Genomic DNA, 22425 nt, shown 5'->3' on the forward strand with positions numbered 1-22425 from the left:
CAGTGAGGAACAACAACTCCCAAGTGATTCTTCTGCATTCAACGACTAACGAACTCATTCCAAAGTGCTGCAACTCGACACCGACGACCTGGAGCTTCAATTTAGCATTTTAGTTGTTGGTATAAAAGTTTATTTACATTCTTTATTTTGCTTCTTGTACTTAAACTTGTAAATCTATTCGAGCCTATAGTTGTTGCCCACAGTAAGCGATCAAGGATCGCGGGCCTTCGAGTAGGAGTCGCTACAGGCTCCGAACGAAGTAAATTCTCCATGTCCTTCTGTGTGTTTGCTTTCCTTTCTATTTACTTTCCGCTGCGTTATTTCTGAACGAGTTTTTACGATTTCGATAATTGAACGAAGTAGCCGCGAGCGCTATTCACCCCTCCTAGCGCGTCTCGATCCAACAATTGGTATCAGAGCGGGGTCGCGTTGATCTGGTGCAACCACCAATCACACATTTTTTTGTGGTTATTTTCTGTTTTTTCGGAGTCAATTAGAATTAGCTAATTAGCTACATTCTAATTATTTTACGAATCGGTTTTTACTCGAAGCTGGTGCAACACCACTCGAGTTCAATATTTCTTATCCTTATCTTCTCGCACTGCTAATCCAACACCCAGTCTTGGCACATTTCTTTTGTTTTTGTTTTACATATATTGTCGATATTACAAATGGCCCAACAAGAAGGGTTCAGCACCATTCGCCCCCCACTTTTCTCCGGAGAAGACTTCGGATATTGGAAGGGGCGAATGGAAATCTTCCTGAAGACACAATTTGATACCTGGATGATAATCAAAACCGGACTACTACTCCCATCCGACGAAGACGGCAAGGCGACACCCTGCGAAAAATGGGAATCTGCCACAATCAAGAAGGTGGAAGCTGATGCCAAAGCGACCTGCATCCTCCAGTGTGGACTGACCAAGGAAGAGCTCAATAGAGATGGTCCATTCTCATCAGCAAAGGAGCTTTGGGAAAAGCTGATCGAACTCCACGAGGGCACCTCGGAAACCAAGGTAAGTAAGCGTGACTTATTATTTAATAAACTATACAATCTAAAAATGTAAGACGGAGAGACGGCGAGTTCGCTCCACGCACGGATTCAAGACATCCTCAACTCTCTTCATGCGATCGGGCAGAAAGTCGAGAATCGGGACGTCATAAGGTACGCTCTAAACTCATTTCCAAGGAGTACATTGTGGGCATCAATGGTAGATGCCTACAAAGTCTCCAAGGACTTGTCTTGTTTAAAATTAGATGAGTTATTTTCTGAGTTTGAACTTCATGAGTAGACTAATGCACAGCCAACCGAGAAGGGGGTTGCTTTGGTTGCAGGTACCAGTCAAACACGGGAACCAAGATTAAGGCAAAAAATTGAACCGGAATCAGAAGACGAACCCGACTCAGAAGATGAAGAAGACAAACTGACCAGCGAACTCGTGAACCTCGTGAAGAAGCTCTACAAGAAGAAGAAGGGCTTCAACAAGAAAGACCTGAAGAAGGCGGTACAATCTAAGGAGGTCCAACCGAGTTCTAAGGTAAAATTTGAAGTAATCTGCTATGGATGCAACCAGAAGGGGCACATCAAAGCCAACTGCCCCAACCAAAAGGAAGTAAAAAAGCAAAGAAGGAAGAAGGCCCTGAAGGCGACGTGGGATGAATCTTCTTCGGAGGATGACGACGACGAACTCGATCAGACGAGTTTACTCGCGTTGATGGCCTGGGACCATATCGACGAATCCGAGAGCGAGAGCGAGCCAGAGGCCGAGTCCGAGCGAAGCCACGGATCCGCATCCCTTTCCGAAGGGCCAGACTCCGCTGTAAGTATTCCTAGACTTAATAATTTAGTCAATTACTTACGCAAGTTAGCTAAGTCAAACCTTAAGATTAAGTCACTTGTAAAGGAAGTAGCTGTCCTTAAAGAAGTGACTAACTCTAAATCCTTACCTGATCAAATTCAGACCGAAAATTCAACTCAAGTGCAAAAACTTGAGGAAGAAAATTCGAGTTTGAAAAATCAGGTCAAGGATTTAAAAAATACCTTAGAATGGTTTTCTTTAGGCTCCAAGAATCTTGACCTAATTCTTGGGACACAAAGAGTCGTTTACAATAGAACTGGCTAGGATATAAAACCAAAAAGAAATATAAATCTTATTTATCTTTAATAAACAAACCAAATAGTAAATCAGTCCAAACATGGGTCCCCAAGTCCAAATTGGTCAATCAAGTTGGACTTGGTCAATATTGGATCCCGAAGGATCAAATACACTACCTCAATAGACCATATCGAGGCTATGATCCAAGGGGAGCAAAAAGGAAAACAATCTTAATAAAACAAAATTAAAAAATCAAAATTAAATTAAAATTCAAAATAAAAAATTCAAAATAAAAAATTAAAAATTTGAAATTAAAATTCAAAATTCAAAATTAAATTAAAATTCAAAATTAAATTAAAAATTTGAAATTAAATTAAAAATTCAAAATTAAAATTTGAAATTAAATTAAAAATTCAAAATTCAAAATTCAAAATTCAAAATTTGAAATTAAAAATTAAAATTCAAAATTCAAAATTCAAAATTTGAAATAAAAAATTCGAAATTAAAATTCAAAATTCAAAATTCAAAAATTGGAATTAAAAATTTGAAATTAAAATTCAAAATTTGAAATTAAAAATTAAATTAAAATTCAAAATTTAAAATTTGAAATTAAAAATTCGAAATTAAAATTCAAAATTCAAAATTAAAATTCAAAATTCAAAATTTGAAATTAAATTAAACAAAAATTAAAATTCAAAATTCAAAATTTGAAATTAAATTAAAAATTAAAATTCAAAATTCAAACAAATAAAAAATATTGAAGGAGGATCTAGAATAACTGGCACCTCCAACTAAACTACCCGACTGGGTAACCGAACTTAATCTACCCGAAATGGGTAAATAAGAGTAGACTACCCGGCAGTGTAATTAAGGTTAGAAAAAACGGGCTAGGTTTAACTTGACCTACAGTACTGGTAAAGTTTTTGGATGATAGTACGTTAGGGAAGCTTGGGCATCGCATGTCTAGGAAGATATGGCTTCGACCTGGTGTATTTGGCCAAGTGGAACTGACCGAAGCTACTCTTAAATGGATCCTAACTAGTTAGACCAAGGTTTAGTATTAAGTTCAATGGGTAGGACTATTTGGAAAACCTCGAAGGCATGGTTACTTTAATGAGTTCCTTGTGACTCACCATAGCCCAGAAGTTTATCCAAAGAATGCTTACTTGTTGAACCCAAAGCTAAACCTAAATCTAACACAAAGTTAAACAAAACCCTTAAATTGAACCTCAATTCATCTCACGAAAATTATAGGATTCCCTAATTAAAAATTTAGATCGGGTGAGATGACTAAGGAATTTAAAACTCAAATTCATAATCAAATTAGTAACTATAATTAATTCAAATTCAAAATTAATAAATATTTATTTTTGTTTTAAAACTCAATTTCAAAACTCTTTTAAAAATCTTTTCAAAATTATTTAAAAAATCTTTAAAACTTAATTTCAAACCCATAGGGTTAATTGATTGCTAACTTAGACTGGGTGAGATGGAAAACAAGAGAGCCTACTTCAATTAAGCTATCTTTAAATCCATTAATAGAAACCAATTCAACTACTTCATGTGTAAGAATTGGATCAATGGATGTTGGATAGTGGATGCTCCAGACACATGACTGGAGATAAGTTGAAGTTTACTAAACTCAAATACAAGAATTTATGATCGGTTGCATTCGGCAACGACGGTAAACTAAAAGTAATCGGAAAAGGTAATATTGAACTTAGTTCTGACTTCATTATTCGAAATGTTTTATTGGTTGAAAATTTTAACTTTAATTTACTAAGTATAAGTCAATTGTGTGATAGTGGATACTTAGTCAATTTTGACAAATCTGGGTGTTTAGTTAAAAACATCGAAAACCCTGAAATCAGACTTAAGGGACTTAGAAAGAATAACATCTACACAATTGACCTATCAATATCCTCAATAAAGTGTCTCATGACACAACAAGAGGAAATCCAACTGTGGCATAGAAGACTGGGTCACACTCACACTAGACTCATTTCTAAAATGAGTCAAAATGGCCTAGTTAAAGGCTTGCCAAAATTAAAATTCATTGAAAACTCAATCTGTAATGCTTGTCAATAAGGAAAACAAACCAAATCAACACACAAGTCAACGAATCTAGAAAGAACTAACTCTGTGCTTGAGCTCCTTCATCTTGACCTATTTGATTCACATGGAGACAAGTCACTAAGCAAGAACCAGTATTGCTTAGTTATAATTGATGACTACTCTAGATTCACATGGGTAAAATTTCTAAAAACAAAAGATGAAACCTTTGAAATATTTAGTAATTTCTGCAAATTAACAGAAAATGAAAAGATACTAAAATTAAACGTATCAGAAGTGATCACGGGGGAGAATTTGAAAATCATAGGTTTACCCAATTTTGTAAAATAAATGGATACCAACATGAATTTTCATGTCCTAGAACCCCCCAACAAAATGGTCTAGTGGAACGTAAAAATAGAACCCTACAAGAGGCAGCTAGAACCATGCTAAATGAGTATAACTTAAATCATCAATTTTGGGCCGAAGCCATAAATACAACAAATTATATTCAAAATAGAATTCTAATTAACAAACCTCACAATAAAACACCTTATGAACTTTATTACCATAAAATTCCCAACCTAAATTATTTAAAAGTATTTGGTTGTAAAGTTCACATTTTAAATACTAAGGATTACTTAGGAAAATTTACACCCAAATCTAACCAAGGAATATTCTTAGGATACTCCTCAACTAGTAGGGCCTTTAGAGTATATAATCAAAATACCTTAAAAGTGGAAGAAACAACTAATGTAATCTTTGATGAAGAAAACAACCTACCTAATATAAATGAACATATTGACATTAATCCAAGAACTATAGAAGAAGATGAAATCCAACCTAACCTTAATAAACCAGAAGAACCAGTTTCTGACCCACACATAAGACCATCTAGAGTAAATACTTCTCACCCACCTGACCAAATTTTGGGTGACCCAAACCTAGGAGTCAGAACTAGATCCTCCTATAGAAATCTTAGTCGGATTGCCCTTATTTCAAAGATTGAGCCTAAGACCATAGAAGAAGCCCTACCCGACCCAGACTAGATCATTGCTATGCAGGAAGAGCTAGCACAATTCGAAAGAAACCAAGTCTGGGAACTTGTACCTAAACCCATAGATAAGTCCATAATTGACACCAAATGGGTTTTTAGAAACAAATTAGATGATCATGGTGAGATAGTAAGAAATAAGGCCAGACTAGTAGCCAAAGGATTTAGCCAAGTTGAAGGTTTGGGCTATGATGAAACATATGCACCAGTAGCTAGACTCGAATCCATTAGGATGTTGCTAGCCTATGCAGCCCATAAAAGATTTAAATTATATCAAATGGATATCAAGTCAGCCTTCTTAAATGGGTTTATTAAAAAAGAGGTCTATATAAGCCAACCCCCAGGATTTGAAGACTTAGACTACCCAAATCATGTATTTAAACTAAAAAAGACTTTATATGGACTAAAACAAGCCCCTAGGGCATGGTATGAAAGATTATCTAATTATTTAATATCCAAAGGTTTTAACCAAGGACAAATAGATCCAACCCTATTTGTAAAAACTATAGAAAAAAATATCTTTATAGCCCAAATCTATGTTGACGATATAATTTTTGGCTCAACTAACTCGAAGTTTTTAAAAGAATTTGTTAGATTAATGGAAAATGAATTTGAAATGAGTATAGTTGGGGAACTCAACTTTTTCTTAGGCTTACAAATAAAACAAACCAAAGATGAAATCTACATTTATCAAACTAAATATGCTAAGGAGTTAATTAAAAAATTCTGCATGGAAAATTCAAAAATAATAAATACTCCAATGGCAACCAACATCAACATTGACTCTGACCCAGAAGGAAAACCAGTAGATCCAAAGTACTATAGGAGTGTCATAGGTAGCTTACTTTACCTAACTGCAAGCCGACCCGATATATTGTTTGCAGTAGGTATGTGCGCAAGATACCAATCCTGTGCAAAAGAGTCACACCTAACATACGTTAAAAGAATACTTAGGTACATTAAAGGTACTCTAAATGTAGGACTTTGGTACCCTATAACTTGCACCTTTTACCTTTTTGGCTATTCTGATTCGGACTATGCCGGGTGCAAATTAGACAGAAAAAGTACAAGTGGTAGCTGCCAAATTCTAGGTCAATGCCTAGTAAGTTGGTCAAGCAGAAAGCAACATTGTGTTGCTTTATCTACTACAGAAGTTGAATACATAGCCCTAGGAGAGTGTGCATCTCAACTATTGTGGATGATGCATACATTAAAAGACTGTCAACTAGAATATAAAAATACAAAAATCTTTATTGATAATATCAGCTCAATTAATCTGACCAAAAATCCTATTAACACATAGAGGTAAAACACCATTTTGTAAGGGATCACGTAGCTAAGGGTGAAATTGCACTCAACCATGTTGAGTCCAAATCAAACCTAGGTGACATTTTACAAAACCCTTACACGAACTTGAGTTTAGTGCACTTAGAATAAAAGGAATGTCTTGGTAGAATAGGTGTTTCTTTTACTTAATCATCTTGCTTTTACATATATTTTTCAAATTCTAGGAAAATGATTTTAAAATCTCTTTTTAGAGAAATTTCAAAATTGGACTTTACTTAGGCTTTCCCTAGAAATCATGTTCCCTAGACTTAAGCTAGAGCATCTCACAAACACCTAGGTATACCTTGATTGTGTTTGAAAGACATAGACACTTGATGATAGATGCAAGTATGCCGGACTCAAGAATGCTTATATATCATGCATCAATATGTGCAGTCTCACGAAGAATATACATCAATCAAAGTCAAGTTTTCATCTAGTCAAATCTATCTTGAATTAATTACCAAATGAACTTAACTTGACTTACTAAAAGTATTGCCCTCTAATCGACAAGTAGCTAAAGATTAGACAGTTGGTAGATAGCACGGTGTATAAGCATGTTTGATCTTACCTCTTAAAGTAAAACTGGATAATTTGAAATCTATTGAACTTGACTCAAGCTTGGACTTAAGGACCAACTGACTTTGAATAAATAACCTAAACTAAATTTTTAGCTACTCCACTCCCTTCTTATCCTAAAATTCAATAAGTATTGTTTAAAAATTAAGCTAAGTTTTTTAACCTAAGCTATAGTTTTCAAAATCCAATACGTGCAAAGAGCTTAGCTAAATTTTATCTACATAGCTATTTTCAAAATTTTAAAACTTAGCCCACTTTTAAATCTAACTATTCTTACTTTCTTAAGTAAAGCATAGTTTTGCAAAATTTAACTCATTACTTTCCAAAAATTTTACTAAGAAAAGAAAATTATAAAATGTTAAGTGTTATCAAAGTCTTGCTATCCCTCTTTAAAAATCAAATAACTATTTTGATTATTTTTTATATATGGCAAAGGGGGAGAGTAGCAAATTAAAATACTCAAATAATTATTAAATTCAAATTCAAAAATGAGAGTAGCAAATTCAAATTTAAAATAATGAATAACAAAATATTAAAGGGGGAGTAACAGTTAAGGGGGAGCCTAAACTTAATGCTATGCTTGCTTTAAATGTTTTTACTTGAATCTATTCTTTATTTGATTCATTTGCCAACTTTGAATTTAGGTTGTCTAAAGGGGAGACATGGTCAGAATGATCAATTCATGTTTGATAGTTCAAGTTGGTGTTTATGTTTAATAAATCCTTGAGTATTGGAAGAATGAAGAATACTGGAATCATAAGTGGTAGCTAAGTTGGTGGCGGGGCAGGGTTCAGGTGCTGACAGAAGAATCTGGTCAGTGGTGAAAAGGACTGGCGGAGGATGTCAAGTCAGAAAAGCGTCGAGTGCTGGGCAGGGTGGATCAATCTGGAGGATCACTGCTAGCAGGGTAAATCTGCGAGAGGTGTTCAGGTAGGTGAGGGCATTTAAGTAGGAGAACGGTGGGCGTCGGGTCGAGCCTGGGTTCAGGTAAGAAGTCGGTTCCAGTTGACTGTCCGTGCCTATTGTAACTTTGTGCTTTCTGAGTATGTTTGGGATTAATGTATCTTGCGGGGATGAAAGTCGAGAATAGCCTCAGATGAATAGTCATCGAGGCGCCTCCGTGGAGCTGGAGGCGCCTGGTGCTGACATGGGCTGCGAGACCCCAGCGGGCGCCCTTTATGGTGCGAGGCACTGGATGCTCCATTGGAGGCGCCTTAAAGTGTGTGGGCCATCAGGCGATGGCAGAATGGTCGGCTACGTACCTGATGGACGGAGCTGGAGGCGCCGGAGGCTTTGGCGCCTTGGATGCCTTTATAAGGGGACTTGAGCAGCGATGAGGAACAACAACTCCCAGATTCTGCGCATTGATGAACTCATTGAGTACACGCAGCACTGTTATGACGACTGGGAGACTCAGTGGCATTTTAGTTGTCGTAAAAGTTTATTTACATTCTTTATTTTGCTTCTTGTACTTAAACTTGTAAATCTATTCGAGCCTATAGTTGTTGCCCACAGAAGCGATCAAGGATCGGATGGGCCTTCGAGTAGGAGTCGCCTTAGGCTCATGTTTTCTTTCCTTTCTATTTACTTTCCACTGCGTTATTTCTGAATGAGTTTTTACGATTCCGATAATCGAACAAAGTAACTGCGAGCGCTATTCACCCCCCCTCTAGCGCGTCTCGATCCAACATCCACCATAGAAGCTGAGTATGTGACAATCTCTAAGACAGCCATAGAAGTTGAATGGCTCAGAAACTTCATGATAGACTTAGATATGATTTCTGGTTTGCCCAAAATTATTACAATTTATTGTAATAATAATGGTGCAATAGCAAACTTGAAGAAACCATAAGTCCATAAGGCAAGTAAACACAATAGAGAGCAAGTACCACCCAATACGAAACATCATATATATAACGAGGAGAAGTTGTTGCCGCCTAGATTGCATCAGATGATAACTTGAGAAATCCTTTCACTAAGACCCTTAAGGCAAGAGCTTTTGATGGGCATGTTGAAGTGTTGGGAATCAGATGTATGACAGGATATATGGCAGCATAGTATTTTAGTATAAGTGGGAGATTGTTAGAATGTATACTAAAAGCCTAGCTTTTGTATAAACATTTATTTAGAAATAAAAGAATCACATTGGTCAATATCTACATCTATTTGTTAAGTGTAGTTGTTCAATTAATTTATATTATAGATAACATGGTGTGTGGTGTCACACGCAGAAGATCATGTTATCACTTCTTTATAAATTAAAACAATTGCTCACGACTAAGATAGAAAGGAACAAACTGTTGGAATAGTCGTAGTGTAATTAGGTGTTAGTTTATCTTGACTAATAAATTACACTAGTATACTCTAAGTGTATTGAGTAGCACCATTTAGGTAAGTTCTTTTTATACTGACTTAATAAAAGAACAAGACCTTAGTTATTATGGAAGTGTGTGCTCTTAATCCTAATATAAAAACAAGTACATATATTTAGTATTTATTTCTTTGACTTATCAAAGGGTGAAATTTAGCTCGATAAATCAATACGTCCGATAAGTTGGGAAATGATATTACTTATAGTATGTGTTGTTGATTATAGAAGGAAACTGTGTCCTAGTAATCTAGGTTGATAATGTCTCCAAGAGGAGCTCATAAGGATTGTCATGTTAAACCTGCAGGCACTACAACAAAAACCCTCATAGACATCGGTTTTCCACCGGTGTCTATTTCATTTTCGACCGATGTCTATGAAGCCGATGTTAAAAGTCTGTCATTTTAGACATCGGGTTAAAACCGGTGTAGTATCACTTAACGACACCGGTCTTCGAATCGGTTATTAACCGATGTAGTATCACTTAACGACACCGTTTCATCAACGGTGTAAAACCGATGTAATATTGTATGTTAATAACACCAGTTTTGGCAGCGGTAAATGACCGATGTAATATTAGTTAATAACACCGGTTTTACAGCGGTGGAAAACTGATGTAATATGTATATTTTTTAACAGCACAAATTTGATTTCCGAAACAATGAAAAATCGACAATAATAAAAAAAAATACACAAATATTCACAAATTATACAAATATTTTTCATTCAACAATATCCATAAAATACACAAATATTTACAAATTATATAAATAATCTTCTTACAACAGTATCTATAAAATACCCAAACATTGTTTTTACATCAAAAGCTAGCTAATAGATATCAAAATCAAGGTAGAACATTCTTTTAACACATCAAGGTAGAACCGCACTTCAAATGTAATCTAACATACATTCAGCCCACTCGAACCGCACTTCATCAATTTCAACTCTGGAGTACTTGAGATTTGTAAACTGTAAAAACACATAAATAATATATTAGTAAATCAAGACCAAAAATCATAGTTGAAAAAGCAGTAAGAGCACCAGGTAACAAGATGAGTAATTGGAATGCTTAAAAAGAGAAACATTCATCAATTATCTCAACCACAAATAAATAGAAAGAAGAATCATAGATGTAAGATACTGATATAATCCAACACCAGCACAAATTCAAAGAAGAAATTACCTATCTTTGTAAGCTGAAGCCAAATTTGCATGGGCTTCAGGCATAGTTGGTCTGATATTCACAGCACGTATATAATCCTGAATTGCTTCAGTAACTCTACCAATCTCCTTAAATGTGTTCCCTCTATTGACAAGACCATCAATAGCAGTCTGCGAAGAACTAGCAGAAAGCAGCAATTCTCATGATTGAATATCCACACAGGAAGCAAAGGTTGAACTAGCAGTGTAGTTGTGTAGGTGCTGCCTAGTATCTACCAAATTAACAAAATTAGCCGAAGTATCTTGCCAATATAAATAGACAAAAATCTCATGATTGAATAAGGAAGAAATAAAAGCGAGAAGTGATTTTTACAAAAATTCCACATAGTAAACTGGAATTCATATCCCTAAGAAAAGTTTGATCCAATAAAATATTTTAAACTGTATTTGTCAAAGCCAATGCAGATGCTTCCCAACTAAAATGAGAGGTAGTTGCACTAAATGGTCAACGACCATCCATCACTGATGATCCTTCTCACTTCAATCTCATAGCAGTCTAGATGGCATTCTAACTGTATCTTGTTAAAACATAAACGTGCTGTAGCCAACTGTTTGACAAAAAACCAAGCATGATTGCGAGGGCGTGATGGCAATGAACATGTTGTTAGTACATGATTGCAATGAAAAAGACAGATATAGTACTCTACCTGTTGCTTGTATATAATAGCCAAGTTGTTGAAGGGCGCAGATATCCCTGTTGTAACTGCTAAAGTTGCCTTATAGAATGATGCAGGAACACTCATCATGTTGCTGCATGAAGAGAAGTTTCATTAAGGAACAAAAATAAACTATCCGAACAGTTGCCATCAAACATTTCTAAAGCTTACCAATCCATGTATATGCTGCCAAGGCTTGACAATGCTTGTGGATGGTTAGGTTGTAAAGCAAAGCATGACTTGGGAAAAATTATTAAAATGAAGTTATTCAACAAGGAAAAAAAACTTAAGAGAATAAAAATCTCCAAATTAAAAAGTCACCCTATAATGTCCAGCGTCTTTGAGAGCATGTCCAGCGTCTTTGAGAGCACTCCCCTTTTAATGTGCAAGAAAGTCGATCATTAACTAACCTGGCTCACCATCAAGAAGGATACCACATTTTGACATATTAGACCATTATCAACTTACCAGATTATTGTAAGCTTCAATAAAGGTAGAATCATAGTTGATAGCTTGCTTGTAATGCAGAATTGCCATGTCAAGTTGACTTTGCTCATAATAGATGCCAGCAAGGTTTCCTGCGTCCAGATATCCCCAATGCATAGTTGACATAATAAACTCTCTTCAGAGCATAGTTTGCAGCAAAGTTATCCACAAAATCAAAAATAGATTAATAGGAGTTATTGAATCACGTAGCATATTCCGGTGAAAGTATTCTGCAATAGTAATGTTATGAAGAACCTGAAATAAATAGAAAATGATTAAGAGTTCACACAAACAAGAACTACACATAGTAAATAAACTTCTCTTCTTTTGTATGCAAGTCAATAACAAATCATCATGTACTTCAAAAATCTACAATATCCACAGTTAACAACAAATTAACCATGCTTTTTTAGCGCATAACTTGTGGCAGAGAACAATACCACACAGCATCCTACCAAAAACTATTATATGATTCCTCAAGTCAAAGATGTCACAATAGTTCATATTTATACTCTATCAACCTGCATCCACAAGACCTACTAAAACAATGAAGAATGGCAATAAACCATTTGTCTTCCAAAAAAGAAGCAACTCAATCAAGACTTCAAACATCGAGGCCTTGTTCAGACTCCCAACATCATTAGCTGCTAACCGAATCACAGCAATCAAGGCTAACCGAATCACAGTGTTAATGCTAGTAGAACAATTATCAGCTGGTTCGCAGGAAGTGAAGGCTGTTGCAGCCCGTGAACTCCGATTAATGGCAAAAACCGGGAAGGAGAATAGGTCTTTCATTACAGAGGGTGGAACAATCCCAGCTCTCTACCGGCTTTTCCGGTCTACAAATCCAGTTGCTCAAGAGAATGCCCTGACTGCAATATTGAACATATCTATTCATGATGAAAACAAGAGAAAGATTATGGAGGAGAATGGTTGTTTGGAATTAATAGTATATGTTCTGAGATATGGGTTAACTACTGAGGCAAGGGAGAATGCAGCTGCTACATTGTTCATCCTCTCTGCTGTCCATGACTTCAAGAAGATGATTGTGGATGAGCATGGTGCTGTTGCAGCACTAGCTGATTTGCTGATGCAGGGAAGCCCAAGGGGAAAGAAATGGGTTGATTGTCTCAAGCAAGAGAGCAGTGCATCCTAGGTAATTCTCCAACCAAAAGTAAGATTAATTCACAAATTGTGCATAACACACAAAAAAAAAAGTATTGCAGAACATCTGGAAGCTCACTACCCTGAAAGTTATGTAGTGTGGTCAATAATAAAGAAAATCCAGTGGCATCTCCAAATACTCGTTGTGCTGCATTATTTGCTCCAAGGATACACCAAAGCGAACCTAACATATCACATTTCGCATCATTTTGAAGTTTGTATTGAGATCCAGAAACACTTGTTATCATATCACTCTTGAGAATCTCAATTAGTGCACCTAGCTCTTTTGGATGAACCTGGTAAGATATAAACTTCAACTTATGAGATGAAAGAATCAATTTGGTTAATATTCCAAACTTCTGTAAAGAATAGGGTAATTAAGTTCCACATGGAAACATTCATCCTTTTAAGAAGAATCAGATACTAATACATACCTGAAGAACATCTTCAATGATCAAACAAGATAACAGCCGAAGAACACCAGCTCAGTGGTGATCAGATATCAGGAATGGTAGAATGATGCTGACCCCATTAGATGCTCGAAATGCTTGTTGGTTGGCTTCAGCTTTCCTCAACAAAGAAAAAAGACAATCCCATGCTATCAATATCGTACTCTCATCTTCAAATATAGAATATTTTCCTGAACTAGAACCTACCGGTTTTGGTGAAGAAAGAATAAGATCTTTGTTGTCAACGTGTTTCTTGAAGTTTGCAGTATTTGAGTTGGTCCCTAAGCCACTAGAAACCGTGTTTTAAAACCTTGGCCTGCATATTCCTTGACCTCTTAGATATCTATCTCCAGCTCAAAGGAGGTGCAAAATGTGGGCTAGAGAGCACCTAGAACCTTGGCCTGCATATTCCTTGACCTCTTAGATATAACTACAATCTTGATAAAAATTAAACAGAATCAAAGCAAAAGGAATAATATTTATCCAACTCCAAGAGATTAATAGAAGTGAACTGATAAGAGTTAAGACGATATGATAGTTCGATACTTGTGAAGGAGATAGTTCATTTTTTAAATCTAGCAAGTGTATTTTCGATACTTGTGAAGGCGATATGATAGTTCGGTATATCGAAGGAATGAATATTTCAAAACATACATACCCATTGGAATAGTTTCCAAAATCTTTTTCTCTATATCTTCTCCTAGTTTAGCTGTCATACCAGATGCAATGAACCCCGGCACAATAGCATTCACCTGTTAATTATCACCAAGTTAGAATTCACCTGTTAAATATCACCAATTTAGAATGCACCTGATAATTACAACAAACATAATTCAGCATGCAACTTTACAAAGTTGTGGATTTTGTATTGGCTACTTCAAGTTTCATAACACATATTTCCATACAAAGTTTTTGAACTTTCATTTGCAAATATGCATTTTATTAGAATTTGGAATACTAAATCATTTTAAACATTTTCCCAAAAAATTCTATCAGTTCCATTGTGATTAAGGTTAATCATTTTTTATATTTGACAAAGGATTAAGTTATCGATTTGTATTTGATGTTGGTGCATCAAGTGTGCAGTTTAGTCATGCCGATTGGATTTGGTAACTCGACTCAGAGATAGATATCTCCAAATCAAGTATAAGCAGCATACGCTGAGTGGACTCAAGGGCAAATGACCCAGATCGAGAGGACTCAAGGGTAGGTGATTTGGATCAAGGATGTGTTCAAAGGACTAAGGACAGGTAACGCAGATCAAGGAGGAGTTGAATATGTGAACCTATCTGAATTATGATTATATGAATGTAAATGTTGAATTTATTTAAGGTAGTGACGAGTTTTTAAAATGGTTCTAATAAATTATCAAAACTGAATATTATAAATATTGTTCTAATAAAATATTGTACAATGTCGGACAACAAGTAATGTATCCTAAGTTATTGTGTCAGTCATGTTGATAAGTATCACGCCGTATTGAAATCCAAAAATTTTGGACACACTACAAAATACTTCAAGCTGAATTAATAATGTTTGTTATCCTTTTGTACCTTGTATTCATATAATACAATGTCAATTCTGTACATGGACACAAAGTTAGAAGTTGCGGGCATAGATCAAAGTTAGGTATATAGTTATCTTCTCTTCTTTTTTATCTCCTTCCTCTCTAACTCTACATCAACACCACATGATGAAACAAGAAATTGTATCATTTCAGTCAAAGTCTAAAACTTTAGCACGATTCCAAATTCTGAGCCTTGATATTATCACACATGCATATTTGCTACTAACCTTAATTTGACTTATGTTTTATCGAAAACTTCATGCCATCTATTCATCCCATCCACCTAAATCATCAATGTTCCAACAATTTTGACACCATTATTTCCAGAATTTAGGTATACCAAACACTTGATTGGTCTAGGTAGTATTTGAACCAAAGGGAACATTGATCTTAGCTAATGCTAAGGATCAACAAAATAAAAGAACAATCACATCAAATGATTTCCCATTTTTTCTTTATCTAGAAATCACAAACTGAGAAATCTTTTTCTATCCATTTCCTCCAAATTATTTTCTAGCTCTTCTGGTAGCATTTTCCCTTCCTTGTAATAATCAATTTTAATGATAGGGTTTAATTAGAAGCAACATTTTGACAACTCAATAACAAGATTTACTTCTGGAAATCCACAATGTCTATGCTAATAACAAATGAATAATCATAAATATGGTTTTTACCAAGCCAACAACTCATATAGATATAAATCCTTCAGGTTAAATACTATATTTAATGACTTAGCTAATTGGTAACCAACTGCTAAAAATATATATATGAAGAGAATACCTTTTTCTTCTTCATCATAATTTTTGCTGCTGCCTGCAGGAGAAATGTTGTCATGGTGAAATAAGTATTCATTATAAAAGATTGCAAGATAATAAGATATGAAAAATGCATGCCTGTGTGCAAAGGTAGACACCAGTAAGATTCAAGTCAATGACTTCCTTCCATTGTGATTTTTTTATTCTCATCAACAGTGTGTCTCGTGACAAGATGAACATAAGTATAATTCCAGACAACTACATTGTTAACTAAAATGTCAACTGATCCCCAAAAAAATTGCACATGCAATAAAATAAGTCAAAGATGAAATTGTAAGAAGCCAGATCTATGCAATCTTCATTACTAACAGTTTTGACCATGGATTCCACATCCTCTTCTTTTGAAACATCTCCTCCATAAGTGAGAGCCTGACCTCCTGAAGCCTCAATCTGCATAAATCATTTTATAGTAAATGCGTTATAGTAAATGGGTAAATCATTTGATTTTTTTTGTTACGAGAAAAAATGTTATAGTAAATATGGGTAAAAATAGATAACAAAAGTAACATTATGAGCTGATGATAAAGTAACTTACCATCCTCGTTAGCAGTGGCATTGCCTAGATCACCAGCATGTCAGTTTTCATCTTTAGGAGCACCATGTAACTTTCCAGCAGGATTAAAATAAGGCCCTGCAGTATACAAGAGCGTAAGTATATAATCAATAATTTAATCCTTTCAATCAAAAACTTGCAACTCAATAGATCGCTATGAAGGAAAAGGTAAATAATTTTACCAGTTGACATGCATCCATTGGTGGTGTCTCCAAGAGCATGCACATGGAAGCCATGAAGCCCAGGCTTGAGGCCAGTGATGGATCCGGTGACGGTGGTTAGACCTATCACAGAGATTTACATCCCAAAATTAGATCGAATCACAAATTCACAGAAAAATCAAAATGGTTGAAGTTGAAACCCTATATCTGAAAAGAATTTAGCATTCCACAAGTAGTATTTCAAGAGATTTCTCACCATCTCCTTCCTGGACGAAGTAAATTGTGCCCTTAACACCCTCACTGTTACCCAAGACAGCAATAGCCTTCACCATTTCCTTAGGTGTTCTACACAGCAGACTCCAAACACACGGTTAAAGACATCATTAAATGTCTCAAAATAAGTAGCATCGCCACTAGATGAGAAATAATCGATCTCATCTTCCAGATACAAAAAGAAAAGCAACTCAACAATCGCCAGACTAAACGCTAAACAAATACCATCAAACTCGAGACGAAATCAGCTCTCGCTCCATCATAGATAGAGAACCCATCAAATCTCAATAGAAAACTCCACTTTTTCTTCACCAAATCAAATCAAAGCAGCCGCATAAGTTAAAATCGAGAAAAAAAAAGAGATAAAACCTAAGGATCTAAAACAAAACAATAATATGATGGAAGACAAATTTTAGATCGGAAAGTATACCTTTGATAAATGGATTAAAGGAAAAAAGAAATGAGATTTACCAGATGATCGAGCACCAAAACAACAACGGGGCAGAAATAAGAGATTCAGATTAAAGAAAACAAAAGCAAATATAAAGATAGACTTATGGAAGAAGAAAGGTGGTGAGGTTGGAAGGAAGAATAAAAAAGAAACACTGAAAAAGAGAAAGAGGTAGAAGAAGAGGTCAAAAGTGCGACCTTATTGAACCAGATCCCGTGGGCGGACTAGATTGCGTGGTGGAGGTCAGAAAACGGAGAGGTGGAGGCGAGCTCCTTGGCGAAACGCTTGCTACCGCAGCACCGTAGCATATCCTCCTTCGTCCACGAAAAAGATGCCATCTTTCGTAGATCTAGGAAGGGGAAGAGGGAGATGAGGCAAGGAGGAAAGTGGTGGTGGTGTCACGACGGTATACGGTGGACGGCGCGATATAGGTTTAGGTTTGGAGGGAAGAGTGAAGTGTTGTAAATTTTGACTAAGTATTGGTGGAAAAATTATATTATTTTATTTTGGTGCATAGACATCGGGTTTTAAAAAACCGCTGTTAAAATCGGTGTCTATTAACGAAAAAAAGGGTGCTCATAGACATCGGCTAAAAAACCGATGTCTATGAGCTAAAATCTGCGCTCATAGACACCGGTTTTTAGAAAAACCGGTGTAAAATACTCAAAGACAATGGTTTTTGCTTAAAATTGTTGTTGTTCCACCGATGTCTATGAGGGTTTTTGTTGTAGTGAGGTGGACTTAGTCCGACACGACAATAAGATTGAGTGGTACTACTCTTGAACTAAGATATTAATTAAAGAGAGTTGTCAGTAACTCATTTAATTAGTGGGTCTTCAACATCTTAAACACAGGGAGAATGTAACGCCCGAAAATTCTCAAAACTATTCTATGATTTTTCTAGAATTTTAGGATATTTTTTACAGAATTTTTAGAGTAGCGGAAGTAGCAAAAATAAATAGAAAACGAAATAGCTTAAGCGGGGATTGAACCCAAGAACTATTGGGTCCTATGCCTTATGGTGAACCAAGGTAACCGGATGAACCCAGCAGGGCTGTGCTGAAAGGAAGAGGAACCAATAATATTTATATTTGAGTTGGGCGAAATTATCACTTAATATAAATAGGAAAGTTAATAAGTGAAGAGTTATTTTAACGTAACTTTTCTTCTCTCCCCAACCTAATCCCGCCGCCCACTTCTCCTCTCCCTCTCTCGGCGCCAACCACAAGCAAGGTCAAGGTCCGGCCAAGGGCACCTTCCGGCGACGACTCCGACACGAGGACGCTCCCCTCCGCGAGAGGAACGCTTAGACGCGAGAAGGTCGTCGAAAGGATCGTCTCCTCCAGAAATCTAGCGATTAGAATCGTAAGAAACTTCGAATAGGAGGTAAGAAACCCCTCACCTGCAGTATAAGTAGCTCTCGTATGGTTGTGTGCTTTTAAATTAGTCATATGCAGATTTTTGTCGAAATACAGGGTATATTTAACCCTCCTCACAGATTTAGGGATTAGTCGAGCACCTCTAGATGGGCCAGACACGTTTTCTCCTTTCAGTTGGAGATTCTAGACGTTGTCGGGTGCCTAGAGGTGGTCTCCCTAATAGAGAGAGAGTTGAAGCACACTAGGTGTTCGATAAAATGCTTAGCTCAGTAAAATGCTACGGTAGACATTTTTAATAGTCCAGTAAAATGCAATAGAAGCATTTAAATAGTTTAGTTAGTCTTGCTTCAGCTTATATGGGACTACGGTCCAATGGGTGGGCACCCACAGTCGCCTCTAGGTTCAGATAACCTAGTAAATGCAAGATAAAATAATTAGCTATGATTCAGTATTTTATTTTCAGTAGGGGCACTGTACAGGATTAGATATCCACTGGGCTGGGCTCCCATAGTCGGTCCCTAGGTTTAGATAACCTAGTAAACCTTACTAAATTCGGGACTTGCAACCCCGGGTCTAGTTAAGGATGCGCGCATAGCATGTACAGTTACCGGACCCATTAGCAGTATGATTATGTATTTTAATCTATTATGTTATTAGCTTTTCAAACCTCACAAGGATTAGTTATGTTGGTGGAGTTTGAATTCAGCTTCAGTCTAGCTCAGTTCATGCTTAGCTCAGTTCTTCTTTATGGATGTACCTGATAGTTTATGTTTAGCTCTTATTGCCATGATTAGCTTAGTTTTCTATGTGTTGTATTCCATGCCATGATTAGCATATTCAGTATGTATTTCAAATAGCATGTTTTCAAATCATAATTGCACCGTATGCATGTTTTAGTGAGGTAGATTGTTTCTTACTAAGCGAAAGCTTACAGATACTTTTTCCTTATACTGCAGATAAAGGTAAAGGAAAGATGGACTAGCGGAGGCTGGAGGTCAATGCAATGATAAAGATGTGTGTGGAAGGAACCTGGAGTAGAGATCTTGGAGAAACTAGCAAACTAATACTTTAGCCTTAAATCATGTTAATTTCTGCATTTTAGTTGTTTTGATGCATGAAATATGAAAGACCTGTTTAGATTGTTAGTAATCATGCTTAGAATGTTATTTAAATGTAATTAGAATGTTTTCCAATTATTTTAGAACTTGTAGGGGTGATTGAGGCACGAAACAGTGCTGAAATCAGAGCTTAACGGCAAAATCAGAAACTCCAATCGATCGTGGATCGATTGGGGGTTTTCAATCGATCAGCTGATCGATTGGGCAATCTGTTCCGCGAACAGTAGGCTTCCGGATCGATCAGCCGATCGATCCAGCTATTTCTGTCGCGAACAGAAGGCTCCGGGATCGATCCCTGGATCGATTGCTCGGTCTGGATCGATCAGCCGATCGATCCAGATTATCGTCTCGAACACAGTAGCGTGTTGGGTCGATCACTGGATCGATCTGACCATTCCGATCGATCAATGGATCGATTGGGAGGCTTGGTAACAGTTGGGAAACATTTACTTCAGTTCCTTGACCATAGGGGAGGTAGTATATGTTAAGTATACTTAGTCTACACCCCTTAGCACCTATAGAATAAAGAAATGATAATAGTTTAGCAAGATTTTAATTAGTACAGCTTCCGCATCTAGAGTTAGTAATGGTCAGGGAATAGTTTAGCACAGCATAATGTGACGATCGGCCTTACAGCTTAGTCAGTAGAAGGCGGGTCATTACAGAGAATAACACACTCATAATAAGAAGGAGCCCAAAATGTAATTTGGGATTGGTGCGGTAGTTCAATAATAATTCTTTAGTGGTATGAATTATTATTGATGAAATTAAGTTGGGTGTTCGGGGTGAACACGGGAAGCTTAATTTCATCGGGAGACCAAACCCAATTCCTCCTCTCGGTCCCTATCGTAGCCTCTTATTTATAAAGTATTATACCCACCTATACCCACATTTATACTCATCTTAAGGTGGTCGGCCAAGCCTTGCTTGGAGCCCAAGCAAGGGGCCGGCCAAGTTAATCCTTGGATGAACCAAGTGGTGGTCGGTCCTAGCTTGAGTCCAAGCTTAGGTGATCAGCCACAATAAAATTAAAAGGATTTTATTTTTATAATTTTTCTTATGTGGATTCCATGGTTTTAAAAGAGAGTTTAAAATTTAAATCTTTCCTTTTTATAGCTTTCTACAAAAGATTAAGAAAAGATATGATATCTTTCCTTATTTGTACATTGAAATGAAGATTTTAATTTTGAGAAAACTTTCTTTTTTTGTAACCATGTTCATGATTTAAAAGAGAGTTTTAAAATTATAAATATTTCCTTTTATAAGTTTCTACAAAAGATTAAAAAAAGATTTGATATCTTTCCTTATTTGTTGATTGTAAGGAGATTTTAATTTTAAAGATAACTTTCCTTTTTGGAAATCATCCACATGTTTTAATAGAGAAATTTTAATTTATATATTTCCTTTTATAACCAACCATGAAGGGATAAATTATTAGAGAAATTTTTATTTTAAAATTTTCGGAAACAAATTAGGAAGTTTTAATTCTTGTTAAAACTTTCCTTGTTTGGGATTATGAGGTGGCCGACCATATTGTTTTAAGAAAAGGAAATAAGTTTTAATTAATTAAAATTTCCTTTTTATGGCAAAGTAATAAGGAAGTTTTTTATTTAAATTTTCATTATTTACCAAGATTAAGGATTATAAAAGAAGGGGTAGGGGTGCCTTCATGGCTAATAACTCTATTCTATTTTTCCTCCCTCTCTTCCTTAGTGGTGTGACCGACCCTTCTAGTTCTCCCTTTTTATTTTTTCTTTCTTCTCCTTGGCCGAAACTCTTCATCCTTTGGAGCTTGGAAGGTGGCCGGATATTGCTTGGAGAAGAAGGAGAGAAAGGAAGCTTTGTTTCTTACATCCCTTGGAGCTTGGTGGTGGTGGTCGAACCTCTACATTCTTGGAGGAGTCTTGTGTTAGAGTGTATACTGAAAGCTTAAGCTTTTGTAAACATTTATTTTGAATAAAGAATCATATTTGGTCAAATTGTCTACATTTAGTTGTAGTTGTTCAATTAATTTATATTGTAGATAACATAGTATGTGGTGCCACATACAGAAGATGATGTTATCAGTATCTTATAAATTATAAATAGTAGCTCACGACCAAAATAGAAAGGAACAAACCATTGGAAGGTCGTAGTGTAATTAGAAATTAGTTTATCTTAACTATATAATTACACTAGTACACTTAGAGTGTATTGAGTAGGACCATTAGAGGTTGTTTCTTTTATACTGACTTTATAAAGGAACAAAGACCTCAGTTATTATGGAAGTGTGTGCTCTTAATCCTAATATAATAACAAGTACATATATTTGATATTTATTTCTTTAATTTATCAATGGGTGAGATTTAGTTCGATAAATCAATAAGCCCGATAAGTTGGGAAATGATATCACTTATAGTGTGTGTTGTTGATTATAGAAGGAAACTGTGTCCTAGAAATCTAGGTTGATAATGTCCCCAAGATGAGCTCATAAGGATTGTCATGTTAAACCCTGCAGGTGCACTCAGTCCGACATGATGATAAGGTTGAGTGATACTATTCTTGGATTAAGATATTAATTAAATGAGTTATCAGTAACTCACTTAATTAGTAGACATTCGACATCTTAAACACAAGGAGACTAACACACTCATAATAAGAAGGAGCCCAAAAAT

The 22425-nt window shown here is 35.9% G+C and overlaps 1 protein-coding gene across 1 annotated transcript; it reads right to left on the reverse strand.

Annotated features, from left to right (window-relative positions):
* Nucleotides 1-13083: 13083 nt before the first annotated feature.
* LOC122031410 (3-oxoacyl-[acyl-carrier-protein] reductase, chloroplastic-like) lies at nt 13084-16392 on the reverse strand. The gene is made up of 8 exons (XM_042590528.1): nt 16372-16392; nt 16146-16226; nt 15915-16034; nt 15802-15834; nt 14113-14206; nt 13440-13450; nt 13202-13301; nt 13084-13088 (listed from the first exon to the last, which is right to left on the reverse strand). Exons 1-8 carry the CDS (start codon nt 16390-16392, stop codon nt 13084-13086), a joined length of 465 nt encoding a protein of 154 aa, XP_042446462.1.
* Nucleotides 16393-22425: the final 6033 nt, after the last annotated feature.

The sequence above is a fragment of the Zingiber officinale genome, chromosome 11A (assembly GCF_018446385.1).
Source record: "Zingiber officinale cultivar Zhangliang chromosome 11A, Zo_v1.1, whole genome shotgun sequence".
In the NCBI taxonomy this organism is placed as follows: Eukaryota; Viridiplantae; Streptophyta; class Magnoliopsida; order Zingiberales; family Zingiberaceae; genus Zingiber; species Zingiber officinale.